Source organism: Corythoichthys intestinalis, chromosome 20, assembly GCF_030265065.1.
Source record: "Corythoichthys intestinalis isolate RoL2023-P3 chromosome 20, ASM3026506v1, whole genome shotgun sequence".
NCBI classification, from domain to species: domain Eukaryota; kingdom Metazoa; phylum Chordata; class Actinopteri; order Syngnathiformes; family Syngnathidae; genus Corythoichthys; species Corythoichthys intestinalis.
In genome coordinates, this window is record NC_080414.1 from 23,273,498 (window position 1) to 23,290,964 (window position 17,467).

General features: G+C 38.5%; 1 protein-coding gene across 2 annotated transcripts in view; it reads right to left on the reverse strand.

Moving 5' to 3' along the window:
• Positions 1-5,416: 5,416 nt before the first annotated feature.
• Positions 5,417-17,467, reverse strand: part of map3k22 (mitogen-activated protein kinase kinase kinase 22) — an 86,618-nt gene continuing 74,567 nt past the window's right edge. For both annotated transcript variants that reach the window (XM_057824111.1, XM_057824112.1), the window contains 4 exons: positions 16,670-16,801; positions 14,118-14,247; positions 8,988-9,165; positions 5,417-6,941 (listed from right to left, as the gene is read on the reverse strand). In XM_057824111.1, the coding sequence (XP_057680094.1) occupies positions 6,704-6,941; positions 8,988-9,165; positions 14,118-14,247; positions 16,670-16,801 (678 nt within the window). In that variant the 3' untranslated portion in view covers positions 5,417-6,703. The remainder of the gene's footprint in view (positions 6,942-8,987; positions 9,166-14,117; positions 14,248-16,669; positions 16,802-17,467) is intronic.

The following is a 17,467-nucleotide window of genomic DNA, read 5'->3' on the forward strand; positions in this document are numbered from 1 at the left end:
TCTTCACGGAACAAAAGTAAATAAAATAAAAATAATATAATTAGGGCTGTCAAAATTATCGTGTTAACGGGCGGTAATGAATTTTTTAAATTAATCACATTAAAATATTTGACGCACTTAACGCACATGCCCCGCTCAAACAGATTAAGATGACAGTACAGTGTAATGCCCGCATGTTACTTTTTTTTTGGTGTTTGGCGCCATCTGCTGGCTCTTGGGTCCAACTGATTTTATGGGTTAGTACCTTGAGTGAGCATGGTGTAATTATTGACATCAAGAATGGCGAGCTACTAGTTTATTTTTTGATTGAAAATTTTACAAATTTTGATAAAACGAAAACATTAAGAGGGGTTTTAATATAACATTTCTATAACTTGTACTAACATTTATCTTTTAAGAACTACAAGTCCTTCAATTCATGGATCACTTTAAGAGAATGTTATGTTGTTATGTTATGTATGTTAATGTTAATGCCATCTTGTTGATATATTGTTATAATAAACAAATACAGTACTTATGTACCGTATGTTGAATGTATAAATCTGTCTTGTGTCTTATCTTTCCATTCCAACAATAATTTACAGAAAAATATGGCATATTTGATAGATGGTTTGAATGGCAATTAATTAATTTTCAAGCTGTAATTAACTCGATTAAAAATTTTAATCGTTTGACAGCCCTAATATAATACAATAGAATATAATAATAAATAATAATAACACTATTAATTAAATAGATAATAACCAAATAACCCTCTCTGGGTTATTCACAGAAAAAAAGCCTGGAAATAAATAACACTATTGAAAAAAAAAAAATTTTTTTTAAACAATTTTTTGTTGTTGTTGTTGTTGTTCAGGGGGCCGGACCAAATGTGGCTGCGGGCTGTGTCCGGCCCGCGGGCCGTAGTTCGGGGACCCCTGCTTTAAAGTTTCAATTCTTTCCGGGGGGGGGGGTTGTTTTTGCAATGCTTAAAATAAATGAATGAATAAATGAATAAATAAAAAAACTTTCCTTCCACTTTTCTTAGACTGAGCCAGAAATGACCAAAATGTCTACTTAGTTCTGGATATTTTTTTTTCCCCCAACAGTTTTCCCGAAAATGCCCGATTACACGAGTCACATGTGGAGATGAGGAGCAAAGATTTTTTAAAACATTTTAAAATAAAACACTGTATTTTTTTTTTTTTTAATTGAAAAAAAAATCCGCAATGGCGTGAAGTTTGAAGCGCGAAGTAGCGAGGGATCACTATAGTCTTGGCTGCGTTCCAATCACGGTTTGAGTTGCCCTTGCTCACTTGCCCTAAGCACTTGCTATGACGTCACATAGGGGCCACTTGGAGGGCGAAAGGAAAGTGGGCGAAGGGGGAGCGAAAGACGTAAATGGAACACACCTGCCCTCATTCACTCACAGGCAAGAAAATCATGGAAAAAACATAGGCGGGGTTTGACTTTTGGGGCGGGGGGGGCACAACATGTTGATGAACCCGAAACGCTTTACTGTATATTTTATAAGGGAACGACTTTGAATTTTTTGATGCCGCTGCTCATGAAGACTCACATATGGCTAAGGTAGGTGCCTGTTTTGGTTTTAGGTCAGTAGCAGCTTTGGTTCTGACAATATTTCAATTTGAAGTTTTTGAAAACAGGCCCCCAAAGAATCTGCTCTGTTTCCCGTGTCATATCAATAGGTTATGAAGTCTGCACTCACCGGCCACTTTATTAGGTACACCATGCTAGTAACGGGTTGGACCCCCTTTTGCCTTCAGAACTGCCTCAATTCTTCGTGGCGTAGATTCAACAAGGTGCTGGAAGCATTCCTCAGAGAGTTTGGTCCGTATTGACAAGATGGCATCTCACAGTTGGTGCAGATTTGTCGGCTGCACATCCATGTTCGAATCTCCCGTTCCATCACATCCAAAAGATGCTCTATTGGATTGAGATCTGGTGACTGTGGAGGCCATTTGAGTACAGTGAACTCATTGTCATGTTCAAGAAACCAGTCTGATATGATTCCAGCTTTATGACATGGCGCATTATCCTGCTGAAAGTAGCCATCAGAAGTTGGGTACATTGTGGTCATAAAGGGATGGACATGGTCAGCAACAATACTCAGGTAGGCTGTGGCGTTCCAACGATGCTCAATTGGCACCATTAAACCACTACCACCCGCCTGAACGGTTGATACTAGGCAGGATGGATCTATGCTTTCATGTTGTTGACGCCAAATTCTGACCCTACCATCCGAATGTCGCAGCAGAAATCAAGACTCATCAGACCAGGCAACGTTTTTCCAATTTCGATGAGCTTGTGCAAATTGTAGCCTCAGTTTCCTGTTCTTAGCTGAAAGGAGTGGCACCCGGCATGGTCTTCTGCTGCTGTAGCCCATCTGCCTCAAAGTTCGACGTACTGTGCGTTCAGAGATGCTCTTCTGCCTACCTTGGTTGTAACGGGTGGTTATTTGAGTCACTGTTGCCTTTCTATCAGCTCGAACCAGTCTGGCGATTCTCCTCTGACCTCTGGCATCAACAAGGCATTTCCCCCCACAGAACTGCCGCTCACTGGATATTTTTAATTTTTCGGACCATTCTCTGTAAACCTTAGAGATGGTTGTGCGTGAAAATCCCAGTAGATCAGCAGTTTCTGCAATACTCAGACCAGCCCTTCTGGCACCAACAACCATGCCACGTTCAAAGTCACTCAAATCACCTTTCTTCCCCATACTGATGCTCGGTTTGAACTGCAGGAGATTGTCTTAAACCATGTCTACATGCCTAAATGCACTGAGTTGCCGCCACGTGATTGGCTGATTAGAAAAAAGGTGTTAACGAGCTGTTGGACAGGTGAACCTAATAAAGTGACCAGTGAGTGTATGTTTGTAGTAATAAGCAGGCCAGCAGAAAACTGTCAGAAAGACTTCAGGACACGCTTACTGATATACTTTGGTTGATTGTTACATTGTATACTATTATATTGTGTAATGTTAATAGTCCAGTCAACATTTTGAGTTCCGCAGCTACAACAATCTGACATTATACTGGCGAGTGCGGTGGCCAACAAATTCATTGGGGGGAGCCTTGGCCAGGCCTGGCTAACCCCTGGTGGCACAATTGTTCCAAATCACACAAATTATATGGCGACTCATGTCACTAAGACGGAAGACGTATTCCGCGCATGATGGCAATACGTCAGTACCTGGGAATTATCAGAATTATTAGTTTTGTATCAAATTTGATTTGGGCAATTCATTATATATGTGTTTTTTTGTCTATACCTTATAAATTGTCGACAGATTTGTTGTTGAAACACATTTAACCTATTTGAAGTGTAGTTTCAGTCCCTCCCAACGATATTTGATTGACAGACCATTCCTTTCGTTAAAAGCAAAATGGAAAAGCGAATTAGAAACATCAATGAATCAATGTCAGTTTTTTTTTCCATTTTTATGACAAAAGGGAGTCAATAAAAAAGTTACTTTACTTTTTATGTATTCATTTATTTTTCTTTATATTTATTCGTTTTTTTTTTTTTTTTTGTTATTGCACTCCTGTGATTCCATACGTTCTACCATAACTGCCACATAGTGTCTAATTATTTTATTTTTACTTTTTAACAACAATTAATGAATTTTAGTTTCGAAAGGCAGTTTGGTATAATATTCAAACACCGTGCTGGCAGCTTAATTCATTTTCTTCTTGGGCGGTGCCCTCCATAATTATTGGCACCCCTGGCTAAGATGCGTTTTTTAGCTTCTAATAATTTTTTTTGATTCAAATAATATGGGACCTTAATGGAAAAAAAGAGAAAAGTCCAACCTTCAATACAAGTGCATTTATTCAGTGGGGAAAAAATCCTACATAAAGAAATAATTATTTGACATCAAATAATGTGTGTCACAATTATTAGCACCCCTGGTGTTAATACTTTGTACAACCCCCTTTTGCCAGCAAAACAAGGTCTGGGGACTGAGATGGCCATGGGAGAAGCTTGATTTTGTGTCTGGTGAACCATTTCTGTGTAGATTTGGCCATATGATTAGAGACATTGTCTTGCTGAAAGACCCAGTGACGACCCGTCTTCAGCTTTCGGGCAGAGGGCAACAGATTTTGATTTAAAATGTCTTGGTATTTCAAAGCATTCATGATGCCATGCACCCTAACAAGGTTCCCAGGGCCTTTGGAAGCGAAACAGCCCCACAGCATCACTGACCCACCCCCATACTTCACAGTGGGTATGAGGTGCTTTTCAGCATGCGCATCTTTCATGGCACGCCAGACCCACTTAGAGTGTTTGTTGCCAAAAAGCTCAATCTTGGTCTCATCTGACCAAAGCACACGGTCCCAGGCTTCAACTGGGAGGTTGTACAAAGTATTAACACCAGGGATGCTAATACAGTAATTGTGACACACATTATTTAATGTCAAATAATTATTTATGTGGGATTTTTTCCCCCACTGAATAAATGCACTTGTATTGAAGGTTGGATTTTTCTCTTTTTTTCCATTAAGGTCCCATATTATTTGAATTAAAAAAAAAAAATTATTAGAAGCTAAAAAACACATCTTAACCAGGGGTGCCAATAATTATGGAGGGCACTGTATATAAAGCAGCGAACAGTGTTTGAGCTTCACTATCACCACCGTATGGACATATTTTCCGTGCACCACTGCAATGCATTGTGGGATATAGGGAACTCCGGAGTGACCATCGTTGTTGACTCAATCACTAAGCCCTCTAAGGGTCAATCTCACCAAGTTCACTTCGCTGTTTAGGGAAATGGAACAGCCCTTTAGATGGCGGCGGGATTCTCTCAAGGGGGAGTGTCTCTAGGGTTAAGTGAGCGAGGGCACATTTAAACCGCGATTGAAACGCAGCCCTCATTTGTCACTGCCTTGACAACGAATTTGGAAGTGCAACTCAAGTTATTTACACATAGACACAAGAAAGTGTGGCATTTGGTCTCACCTGCATTGAAATATTACCATCAGAATTTTTTTCTCCACTAGAAGGCGCTCATCCTCTTTGGGCGGATGATGCTTCCAGCGTTGTTCTGATCTGAATTCCATGATTTTTGTCATCTTGTTGGCCTAATATGGTCATGTAATAGGTTATAGTACAGTAAAAGAATTACAATTCATATGGATAAAGTTGTACTGAGTATAAAATATGCCATTATTTACAAAAAAAAAAAAAAAAAAAAAAAAATCTGACATTGTAAGCAGTTACTCAATGTTACTCATTACTTGAGTATTCTTTTCAACGAATTCTTTTTTTCTTGTACTTGTGTACATTTTTGGATGACTACTTGAGTAATATTTCGAAGTAACGCTTTTTCACCCCCCCCCCCCCCCCCCCAAAAAAAAAAAAACAATATTGGGGGGTTTGTGGAATGTAAAACAGAGAAAAAGCCGACTTTGACCTTTGATTTATTAAGTTAAATGTACAAAAGATGAATGACTTGATACATTTTTTAATAGGCTTTGTCATTCAGACAAAAACAGAAGCGTGTCCCGGTCGAAAGCCTCGGAAAGAGACAATCATCCAAACCCTGGTCTAAGTCACATTACAATCGACTGCGGAACACAGTTTTCTCTTCATGTATTCAAAATGTCATACAAAAGTGCAGAACAATATGTATTTACAGAATATATATATATATGTAGTTTTTGTTTTTTGTTTTTTTAATTTTATATCCATATAAAATTCTATCAGGATTTGTTCCAAGCAGGTAAGGCACAGACGAGCGTGAAGTAAAAACATTTGATCGTTCCTTTTCAAAAGTGCCAAACTACCCCCTACCTTTTTTGGGGCTTATTTGCTTTGTTTCATATACAGTGTGGGAAGCAAAGTAAAGGCAATGGCGTGATTGAACTCGGATTGCATCGAATTTGGAAGCTGCCATAAATGTAGAACGAGGCTGCAATGAAAACAAAAGAACACTGTTGAAGGCCATGCTGTACATAAACAACGACAAGACTTGAATGTGCTTCAACATTGTCTTTGGCTACTTGTCAGTAGACTGGAATGGATGTGATGGGTGCCTAATGAGAGGAGTCGCCAGTATTGCTTTGAAAACTGTTTGAAATTTACATGTATAAAAAAAAAAAAAAAAGGTAGAAAAATAACTACTGATTATCTGGCGTGTTGAGTAAAAAAGGTGGCGTCATATCAAAAAGTGCAATGTACAATCCTCAAGGTGATCTCTCTGGTATGTTCAAACCAATATTAGACATTATCGTAGATAATTTGCACCTCTAGTTCCTATCGGAAATGTAACGGCGTGAACCCGCCCGCATGATGAAGGAATGCAGAGTAAAGCCCTGTTGTATTGAAAGCAATCGGTTCTGAGTAAAAGGCACCTTTGGAAAAATGTTCTTCTGTTTGCGGATTTATCAAGGTACTTTGTTGAAGTGTGTTGAGGAGCTTCATCATCAATGACCTGATTTAACGTGGAAAACGCACTGCATGAAAAATGATACGTGCCGTATCTCCAGTCTTGGCTCCGATGCAGCCATTTGGCGGGATCTCCGAGCCGCCGACCCTATTGTAAGGCTTGATGACAAACAGGAAAAACAGGCCGATTTTTTTTTTTGCTTTGCCGTATAAAAATATTGCCTGCTAATGGAGGCGGATAAGTAGCGTTTTCAGTCCAACCGCAGCCAATCACAGCTGCTCTTTTTCACACTAAGTGTCATTGGGAGTCGAGTCATTTGGGGCCGAAGCCGCTCTGGACGAACGGGTGTCCGAGAAGGACGTCGGCGGTGGGCCGCCACTTCTCTTCCACGAAGACCTGGCGCAGGAAGTCCCGGCAGGCATCGGACACGCCATCCGGCAGCGCCGGTTTTGTGGGCTGCGTGGCGATCTTGAAGATGGCCGCCATGGCTTCGTACTCGGCCCACGGTGGCTTCTGGGTGAGCATCTCGACCACAGTGCACGCTACGCTCCTGAAGACCACAAGGCAAAAACGCAAGTCAAAAAGTCGTGAAAATTAAAATTATTAAATGAAATACTAGGGCTGTCAAACGTCTAAAATGTTTAATCAAGTTAATCACAGCTTTAAAATTAATTAATCGTAATTAATCGCAATTCAAACCATCTATAAAATATGCCATATTTTTCTGTAAATTATTGTTGGAATGGAAAGATAAGACACAAGACAGATAAATACATTCAACATACTGTACATAAGTACTGTATTTGTTTATTATAACAATAAATCAACAAGATGGCATTAACAATATTAACATTCTGTCAAAGCAATCCATGGATAGAAAGACTTGTAGTTCTTAAAAGATAAATGTTAGTACAAGTTATAAAAAAAAAATATATTAAAACCCCTGTTAATGTTTCAATAAAATTTGTCAAATTTTCAAACAAAAAATAAACTAGTAGCTTGCCATTGTTGATGTCAATAATTACACAAGTCTCATGGTGCTGAAACCCATTAAATCAGTCGCACTCAAGCGCCAGCAGAGGGCGACAAACACCAAAAAAACACAAGTAACAAGAGGATATGACACTGTGCTGTCATTTTAATCTGTTTGAGCGGGGCATGTGTGTTAAAAGCGTCAAATATTAGCTTTGTATAGGCTAATGTTCCTATTGTTGAAAGCACAAAAGTGTGAAATAAACAATGTTGAGGTAATTATCGAGGGTTGATTGATTAAATATTTGCTTGATTGATTGAATATTTGCTTGTGCTCATATATACCATAAATAATACATATTGCCATATTTTTCTCTTATTGATATAACCAGTAAATGATTATTGCTTGCTATACTAGGTTGTAGTATAATGTTTAAGTGTTACAAAGAGTAAAGAGGGTCGGGATGACAACTGCCTTGCTTCATGGCTGCATCATTGCGTAACTAGACCTTCCGAGACATCTTCAGCACCTGGCGTCTGGACTTTCGTCTAGACCTTCGAGGACAATTTTCCATTCGAGGACATCTTCCATGGCCGCAGCGTTGCATAACTGAAGTGTCTGGGTCATTTTGACCGTTTTTTACATGTGCCTTTGCTTACACACGTGTACTTAGTTCCACCTACATGCTCACACATAGCCAACAAAAATCACATGGGTGTCTCCAGCTTGCTCCCCCCCCTCCCTCAGGGCGGCACCCTTCTGTGTTAGGACAAACCCCGTGACCTCAAAACCGAGGTACCTATTATGCACCCCAGTAAATTACATATAAATTATTTAAAAATCATACAATGTGAGTTCCAGATTTTTTTTCAGATTGTGTCTATAAGTGGTACTATCCTCAGGTATCATTTATGATAGAAATATCAGACCTCTACCTATTTTCTAAGTGAGTGAACTTAGGGGTGCAAATACCTCTGCTCCTCACTGTATATACACAAAATCAAATGTATGTTAAAAATGGGGGAGTGACATTACTGTGCGGTTTTTACCATTTACGCCAGGGGTGCTCATCGTTTTTTGCTCCAAGATCTACTTTTCAAGGAAATCTACCTTAACTGCAGGTGGGGGGTCAATTGGTCGATAGTGATCGACGTATTGGGCACCCCTACTTTACGCAGTCAATCCTGGTCCCCATTAACAGCAATAAGTGAGGGATTACTGGACAAAAATATACTCTTGCACAACTACTGATACACTTATGTAACAATACAAATAACATCCAACCTTATAGTACAGCACAATACATCCATTTTCTGTAATGCTTGTAATATAAAGAGTGAGCTTAGCCAGTCACAGGACTCTTTTGGGTGAACAAACATGCTTTTGGAACGTGGTAGCAAATGTAGAGGAAGCAGAAGACAGCAGAGGGCGCTCTAGTTCCTTCACAAAGCCTTGATTAGTATTTGTTCACTACCAGCCACAAAACATACCGATGAAATCATTGTGTTCTAATACTCCTTTCACATAAAATAAAAAAAAAAAAAATTAAATACGCCAAGCATTATGGTTCATAGCTTTTGGTAACTGCTTGACTGTGAGCCAGCCTTGCTGACCACATCTTACCAGACGTCTGCCTTGCGTCCGTAACCCTCGCCGTTGATGACTTCAGGGCTCATCCAGTATGGAGTGCCCGTGACTGACTTGATGCCTGTGCCGGACATGCAGATGGTCTGGATGCGTTTGCTAGCCCCAAAGTCTCCCAGCTTCACGTTACCGGAGGAGTCCCTCAGGATGTTGGCACCTACAGCGAAGAAAAGGAAATACAGATTCTCAGTGATAACATTTTACATCCATCAAGAAGTTCATTTTCATAAAACTTTTATGTATTGAGGGTATTAAATTGCAAAAGAAGAGGTGGACATTTGTAAATGTAGAAGAATGAAGATGCAAAACATCGGTAATGAAGTTGTAGTACTTACAATGTTATGAAAGTAAAGTAGTAACACAACACACACAACTACAGTGCTACAAGAAGTAGTTGTCTTAATGTTACATGAATAAAACTGTAATATCACAAGAATACATTCATAACATAATGGGATTCAAGTTGTGAGATTAGTAGTCCATTAGTATGAGGACAAAAATGCTTAATAACTATCATTTTGTAACTTGATAAGACTAGAACTTTAAAATAACGGAAGTCATGCAAATTAGTTCTAATAATAAGAAAATAAAGAGGTTGTGCGACCAGAATAATGTTGTAGAACTAGGATAATAAAATTCAGAATGTGCAGAAATAGCATTTAAATGTTATGAGATTAAAATTGGAAAATTGTGATAATAAAGTCAAACTTCAAAATCAAAGTTATAACAAAGAAAATAAAATCAAATAGAGTGATCCCTCGTTTTTCGCGGGAAATGTGGACCTAACCCACAAAAAAATTGAACACACATAAAAAACTTTTTTTTTTTGGTGTTCACTGCATTTATTCAGATTCATTGCATATATTCAGATTTAGCATTGGAAAGAGATACTTATAACACATGTTTTTTCATTATTTCCACCCCAAAGTATAATAATAAAAAAAAAGTATACAGTATATTAAATAAGTAAAAAAAAAAATATATATATATATATATATACATATATATATATAGATTAGGGCTGTCAAAATTATCGCGTTAACGAGCGGTAATTAATTTTTTTAAATTAATCCCATTAAAATATTTGACGCAATTAACGCACATGCCCCGCTCAAACAGATTAAAATGACAGCACAGTGAAAGGTGTACTTGTTGTGTTTTTCGGAGTTTTGCCGCCCTCTGCTGGCGCTTGGTGGCGACTGATTTAATAGGCTTTAGCTAAGTAATTATTGACATCAACAATGGCGAGCGCCTAGTTTATTTTCTGATTGAAAATTTTACAAATTTTATTCAAACGAAATCATGAAGAGGGGTTTTAATATAAAATTTCTATAACTTGTACTAAAATTGATCTTTTAAGAACTACAAGTCTTTCTATCCATGGATCGCTTTAACAGAATGTTAATAATGGTAATGCCATCTTGTTGATTTACTGTTATAATAAAGAAATACAGTACTTATGTACTGTATGTTGAATGTATATATCCATCTTGTGTCTTATCTTTCCATTCCAACAATAATTTACAGAAAAATATGGCATATTTTATAGATGGTTTGAATTGCGATTAATTACGATTAATTAATTTTTAAGCTGTAATTAACTCGATTAAAAATTTTAATCGTTTGACACCCCTAATATATACACACACACATTATATATATATATATATATATATACATATATATATATATATACTGTATATATTTTGACAAATGGTTTTAAACACTTCACATGGAATGATTATGAGTTATGTGAGTTAAGTTTTTAACATGTTACTGTACTGTCCCACCTAATTCTTTTTAAACAAGAAAAAAGTACTAGAAAAATGCTTGACTTTATTAAACGCTTCATTGAGTGAGTCCACTTAAATCCGCTCAAGCTGCTCACTTACACACAGTGAGCTGCCACAGCAACTGTTTAACAAGTTAAACGATGATTGACGCATGCGGCGCTTTGAAGTTTGTGTCTCTGGCAACATCAAACCCAAACATCTGTCAATCATCGTTAACTTTAATAAGCAGCTCCAGTGCATGCCTGATAAACAAAGAGCAGGGTGAGGGGGCGAGGGAGGAAGGGGGGAGGGAGAGTACGACTACGCGATTGGCTTGGGACCGCTCATTTGAATTTTTTTTTTCTTTTAATTGGAAAAAAATCCACAATGGACTGAGGGCGCGAAGTTTGAAGCGCAAAGTTGATTACTGTAAAATAAAGTTGTTGTTTTTTAAAATTAATTCAAAGACACAACGAAAAGAGAATAAAAACGTTAAAATGTAACAGGAAAAAAAATAATTACAAGAATAAAGTTAATCCATGTGTAACAATGTGGAACTAATTTAGAGTATCACATGAATTAAGTTATCATACAATGATGAAACTAGGGATGTCCTGAGCTCATATTTTTGCACCCGAGTCACCAAATTTTGGGAATCTGCCGATACAGAGTCCTGATCCCATTACGAAAATTTTTTTTTTTTTTTTTTTGAAACAAAATTTCTAAACATGTTACTGTCCCACCATGCGGCCTTCATAATGTGAATTATTTTTAAACAAGAACAACGTAGAAAAATGTTTGTCCTCATTAAATGCTTCATTGAGTGAGTGCACCCACTCTTTGATGCTCATGCTGTTGAAAACAGACTCTCACTTACATAATGAGTTGCCAAAGCACACTTATGACTGTGCTGCAAATTTAACGATGATCGACACATCCGTGCCTTTGATTGTAGAGCTACCAAGCTTCTCTGGCAAGATCAAAGCCACAAACTTGTCAATCATCGTTAACTTTAAGAACCAAACGCAAGCTGCATTGGACAGTTTGGCCACACTGCTTATCAGGAGGGAGGTTGTGGCGCTTTACTAACACGAGGCAAAAAAATAAAAAAATAAAAATTTTTTTTTGGGGATTGAAAACCCGATCCTTTTCACCCGATTCTGAACCTCTGAAAAATGGCGCAATTGGCCCGATTTTATATCAAGTGATCGGATCGAGACATCCCTAGATGAAACAGCTGTTATAAGAATAAAATCATAAGAACGCAAGTTACAAGTATACGGATATGAAGTTATTAAAGATACAGCAAAGTAAGTTGCAATGCTAACCTTTTCTAAGCCAGTAACAGTGCCTTGCAAAAGTATTTGGCCCCCTTGAATCTTGCAACCTTTCGCCACATTTCAGGCTTCAAACATAAAGATATGAAATTTAATTTTTTTGTCATGAATCAACAACAAGTGGGACACAATCGTGAAGTGGAACAACATTTATTGGATAATTTAAACTTTTTTAACAAATAAAAAACTGAAAAGTGGGTCGTGCAATATTATTCGGCCCCTTTACTTTCAGTGCAGCAAACTCACTCCAGAAGTTCAGTGAGGATCTCTGAATGATCCAATGTTGTCCTAAATGACCGATGATGATAAATAGAATCCACCTGTGTGTAATCAAGTCTCCGTATAAATGCACCTGCTCTGTGATAGTCTCAGGGTTCTGTTTAAAGTGCAGAGAGCATTATGAAAACCAAGGAACACACCAGGCAGGTCCGAGATACTGTTGTGGAGAAGTTTAAAGCCGGATCTGGATACAAAAAGATTTCCCAAGCTTTAAGCATCTCAAGGAGCACTGTGCAAGCCATCATATTGAAATGGAAGGAGCATCAGACCACTGCAAATCTACCAAGACCCGGCCGTCCTCCCAAACTTTCTTCTCAAACAAGGAGAAAACTGATCAGAGATGCAGCCAAGAGGCCCATGATCACTCTGGATGAACTGCAGAGATCTACAGCTGAGGTGGGAGAGTCTGTCCATAGGACAACAATCAGTCGTACACTGCACAAATCTGGCCTTTATGGAAGAGTGGCAAGAAGAAAGCCATTTCTCAAAGATATCCATAAAAAGTCTCGTTTAAAGTTTGCCACAAGCCACCTGGGAGACACACCAAACATGTGGAAGAAGGTGCTCTAGTCAGATGAAACCAAAATTGAACTTTTTGGCCACAATGCAAAACGATATGTTTGGCGTAAAAGCAACACAGCTCATCACCCTGAACACACCATCCCCACTGTCAAACATGGTGGTGGCAGCATCACGGTTTGGGCCTGCTTTTCTTCAGCAGGGACAGGGAAGATGGTTAAAATTGACGGGAAGATGGATGCAGCCAAATACAGGAACATTCTGGAAGAAAACCTGTTGGTATCTGCACAAGACCTGAGACTGGGACGGAGATTTATCTTCCAACAGGACAATGATCCAAAACATAAAGCCAAATCTAAAATGGAATGGTTAAAAAATAAACGTATCCAGGTGTTAGAATGGCCAAGTCAAAGTCCAGACCTGAATCCAATCGAGAATCTGTGGAAAGAGCTGAAGACTGCTGTTCACAAACATTCTCCATCCAACCTCACTGAGCTCGAGCTGTTTTGCAAGGAAGAATGGGCAAGAATGTCAGTCTCTCGATGTGCAAAACTGATAGAAACACACCCCAAGCAACTTGCAGCTGTACTTGGAGCAAAAGGTGGCGCTACAAAGTATTAACGCAAGGGGGCCGAATAATATTGCACGCCCCACTTTTCAGTTTTTTATTTGTTAAAAAAGTTTAAATTATCCAATAAATGTTGTTCCACTTCACGATTGTGTTCCACTTGTTGTTGATTCTTGACAAAAAATTAAAATTTTATATCTTTATGTTTGAAGCCTGAAATGTGGCGAAAGGTTGCAAGGTTCAAGGGGGCCGAATACTTTTGCAAGGCACTGTACATCAAGTCATAAAGCTGTAATGCAACAGGAGTAAACTGTTGGGAAAATGAAGTTATAGCTAAATCAATCAACCATGTCCTCTGGAGATTGTTTCATTGCTAGTACTTAGAACAACTCTCATGTTACATTTCTAAGTGGAAAATTCCGAGCCACACACACGCTCAAAACAGGCCACCCGCTATCTACTTTTTCCAGGCTAGACACTACATTTCAAGTCAAGTGACTCAAAGCGCTTCTGAACCGCTAAACCAAATCATTTCACGTCCGGCGTTGGACTTATTTTTTTTTTTAGATGCGGACGAGCTCCGGAAGCCAATTTTCCAAGCGGAAAATCTAGTAAAATGTGTCTTTTTTTTTACCTTTGATGTCCCTATGGACGATCATGTTGCTGTGCAGGTAGGAGACGCCTTGCAGGATCTGCCGACTGTACCTCCTCGTCACCTTCTCCGTCAAAGCCCCGTAGGCTTTCAGTTGGTCTTTTATTGAACCCTGACCACATACAAGGACGGCAAGAGGAGGAGGAGGAGAAATCCGTGAGCTCGGGAGTTCAATGTTTTAGAAAATGAGCTTTGAACGTGCTTGAAAAGTTCTAACTGGTGGTTTTACACAATTTGGTATCTGAGTAACTTGCTAAAATTTATAATCATGATTATCTCCATCAAGGCAATCAAATGATTTTCTATTTCTCTTGGATTAAAGATGGATTTTACAAAGGGTTATTGGGCACTGTGAAAAAAATTAAAGTTGCGAGAGTTAAATCTGAATACATCCTGCAAAAATTATTTGCATTATTAAAATAGTTATTTATAGAATTTTAGTACAAGAATTAAGTCGACAAAGTATGGGGGAAAAGTTTTAAGTTGTTAAATTATCTAGTCATAATATTAGCAATTATTGTAATTAACTTCCGAAGAAAATGCCATGGTATATAATCGTTAAATTAAAAGGATAAAGTCATTATAATACAGGTATTAAGTTAAATATAATAAATAGTGCAGAAGTTGTAGTGTACCAGTGTATGGATGTAGCTACTGTATTACAGTATTACAATGATAAAGCATAAACTTCATCAGTAATCGATTTAGAATCGAATCGTAGCCTCTGAATCGTAATCGAATCGTTAGGTGCCCAAAGATTCCCACTTCTACTTAATACTGAAGGAAAGCATGCAGAATCATCTTAATTTTACCCAACAAAAGCAAAATGTGCATTTTTCTATATACAATCACAAATTACTCATTCATTCATTTTCCATGCTGCTTTTTCCTCACGAGGGTCGTGGAAGTGCTGGAGCCTATCCCAGCCAACTACGGGCAGTAGGCAGGGGACACCCTGAACTGGTTGCCAGCCAATCGCAGAATCACAAATTATTTAGGTTGAATTCCGTATTGTGTAGACTAGAGAAACAAAATCCAACATGGCAGCCTTCACAAAACAAAGAGCTGAGTTGAAAGTTGAAAATCCTTTAAAAAATGCTTAAATCGTGCAATTTCTATCGATATGAACGTAAAACAGTCTAGATTCTTGGTTAAAAGCAAAAAACGGGCAGTTATTCATTTTACGTGAATATTTCACGCCAAAGTTACACTAATTTTATCCATTGATTTTTTTTTTTCCCACAACGTTTCCATGTGCATGCTTGGTGCTATTTAATATAATAATTACCTTAAATCCTTGACCAAATCACTCGAGACACTCCTGCCTGCTTGCGGTAAAACCTTCGTCCTATTTTCACCTAAATCCAGCATTAGAACGCAATGTGTGTTTCAGTTTATCACAGTGAAAGCCAAATGCTCTGCCTGGGTCAGCCCCCTACGGGAAGGCGTGGCAAAATGTCTGTGGGAGTGGTCTTGTCAACTGATAGTGGAGTCTATGGATAAAGTTCTAATGATACAAGCCTAGAGTTGTAACACTCCAAAGATGAGTTAGTTTGTAATAATACATTTGTTATTAGATGTAATAATACAAGAATACTTATGATAAAAAAAAGCTGTGAAATTACAATGATAATATTGTAACATGATGAAGTCAAAAGGTTGAGAGAAGAGATGGAATATTACGAAGGTAATGTTGTTAAATAATTCAAAGAATTGTCGTAAGAGGACTGAGCACAAAGTTGTAGATATACGAGAAATTTAAGTCGTAACAATAAAGTCATGTATATAAGAAGACATAAAACTAAGAAAATAAAGAGAAAGAAGTTTCATATGATAAATTATTTTTATAGCTTTACTGTTTTGATGCTTTATTTGTTTTCCTCTATGTCTTTCATATCACTTTGTAAAATCCAGTCATATAAAGAAAAAGTGCAACGGAGAGTTTTCTTTAGTGGAGATAACTATCACATAAAAAAGTGCATAATTGATGCACCCTCAACCACTTTTCACATCTTCCATCCATTTATTTTCTATAGCGCTTGTCTCTGAGGCTATCCTTATAGTCCATCCCTGGCTTGGTCAATCAATTGCAGGGCATAAAAAGATAGACAAGGATTAACACTAGCATTCACACCAAAGCCTGAGCCTAGATTCAAACCCAGAACCTCAGAATTGTGTGGCGCACGCGCTAAACACAAGACACCCTTGCTGCCACTTTCAAAATCTTAGCTGTTAAAATATCGCACCTAAAGGAACAGTGGGGGTGTTATCGCCTCGTCTGGCAGAACACTGCAGCGTAAATGTCGAGACAGGCGATAAAAACGGTGCCTCAATAAATATTAAAAACAGACAGAGGGATACTATTCCTCTGTCTTTGGGGAAAATAATCCCATAAAGCGAGCATTTGGGCAGACACAAAGCACGTTTGAGGAGGGCCGCTGACATTTCCGCGAGCGTCTTGGGCAGACGTGGACGTAAATGACATTTTACCGCTGCAATTACGTAGTCTTTTTTTTGTTTTTTTATCTACGCACCCCGGGCATGAACTCCACAAAGATGGTCAGCTTCCTCTGCTCCATGTCCCGCAGGCAACCGTAGTACTGCACGATCCTCTCGTGACGCAGGTTTTTCAGCAGCTGGATCTCGCATTCCAGAGCGTTCACCTCCTGCACAAAAAATAATAAAAAATGTGGCGTTCAGTGTGGCTTATTAAAAGGAACATCGGACTTAAAGACTTGTAGGCTCTAAAAAGCCACAATTGTTGTTGTTTACTAAAACATGTTATTACAAACACATAACATATTGCCATTGATTTAAAAGAATCAATAATATATAGTACATGTTTTGACCTACGGAGGGCACAATGTTTTAACTGCGCAATGGACTCACGGGGTGATGACATAGATTAGACAACACATTAGACCACATTAGTCACGTAGCATATTTAAAACACCCTTATTGGATATTACCGTAATTTTCGGACTATAAGCCGCTACTTTTTTCCTTCACTTTGAACCCTGCTGCTTATAGACCCTACTCACTCACAAGATGGCCCCCGCGCCATGTTGTCCGTCTACTCGTCATGTTAATGCATTAGCGCTTCGTAAATTCCTCCTATTATGGCGTGTTTTTCTGCTCGTTAACATTAATAATCAAAATGGTGAAGTTGTGTGTGGCGGTCGGTTGCAAAAACAGAGAAGATAGACGGAGAGACTTGAAGTTTTACCGTATTCCGAGAGACCCGGAGAGGAGAGCGAGATGGACTGCTGCAATTCGACGAGAAAACTGGGCTCCAAACGACTACCACAGATTATGTAGTAGTCATTTTATAT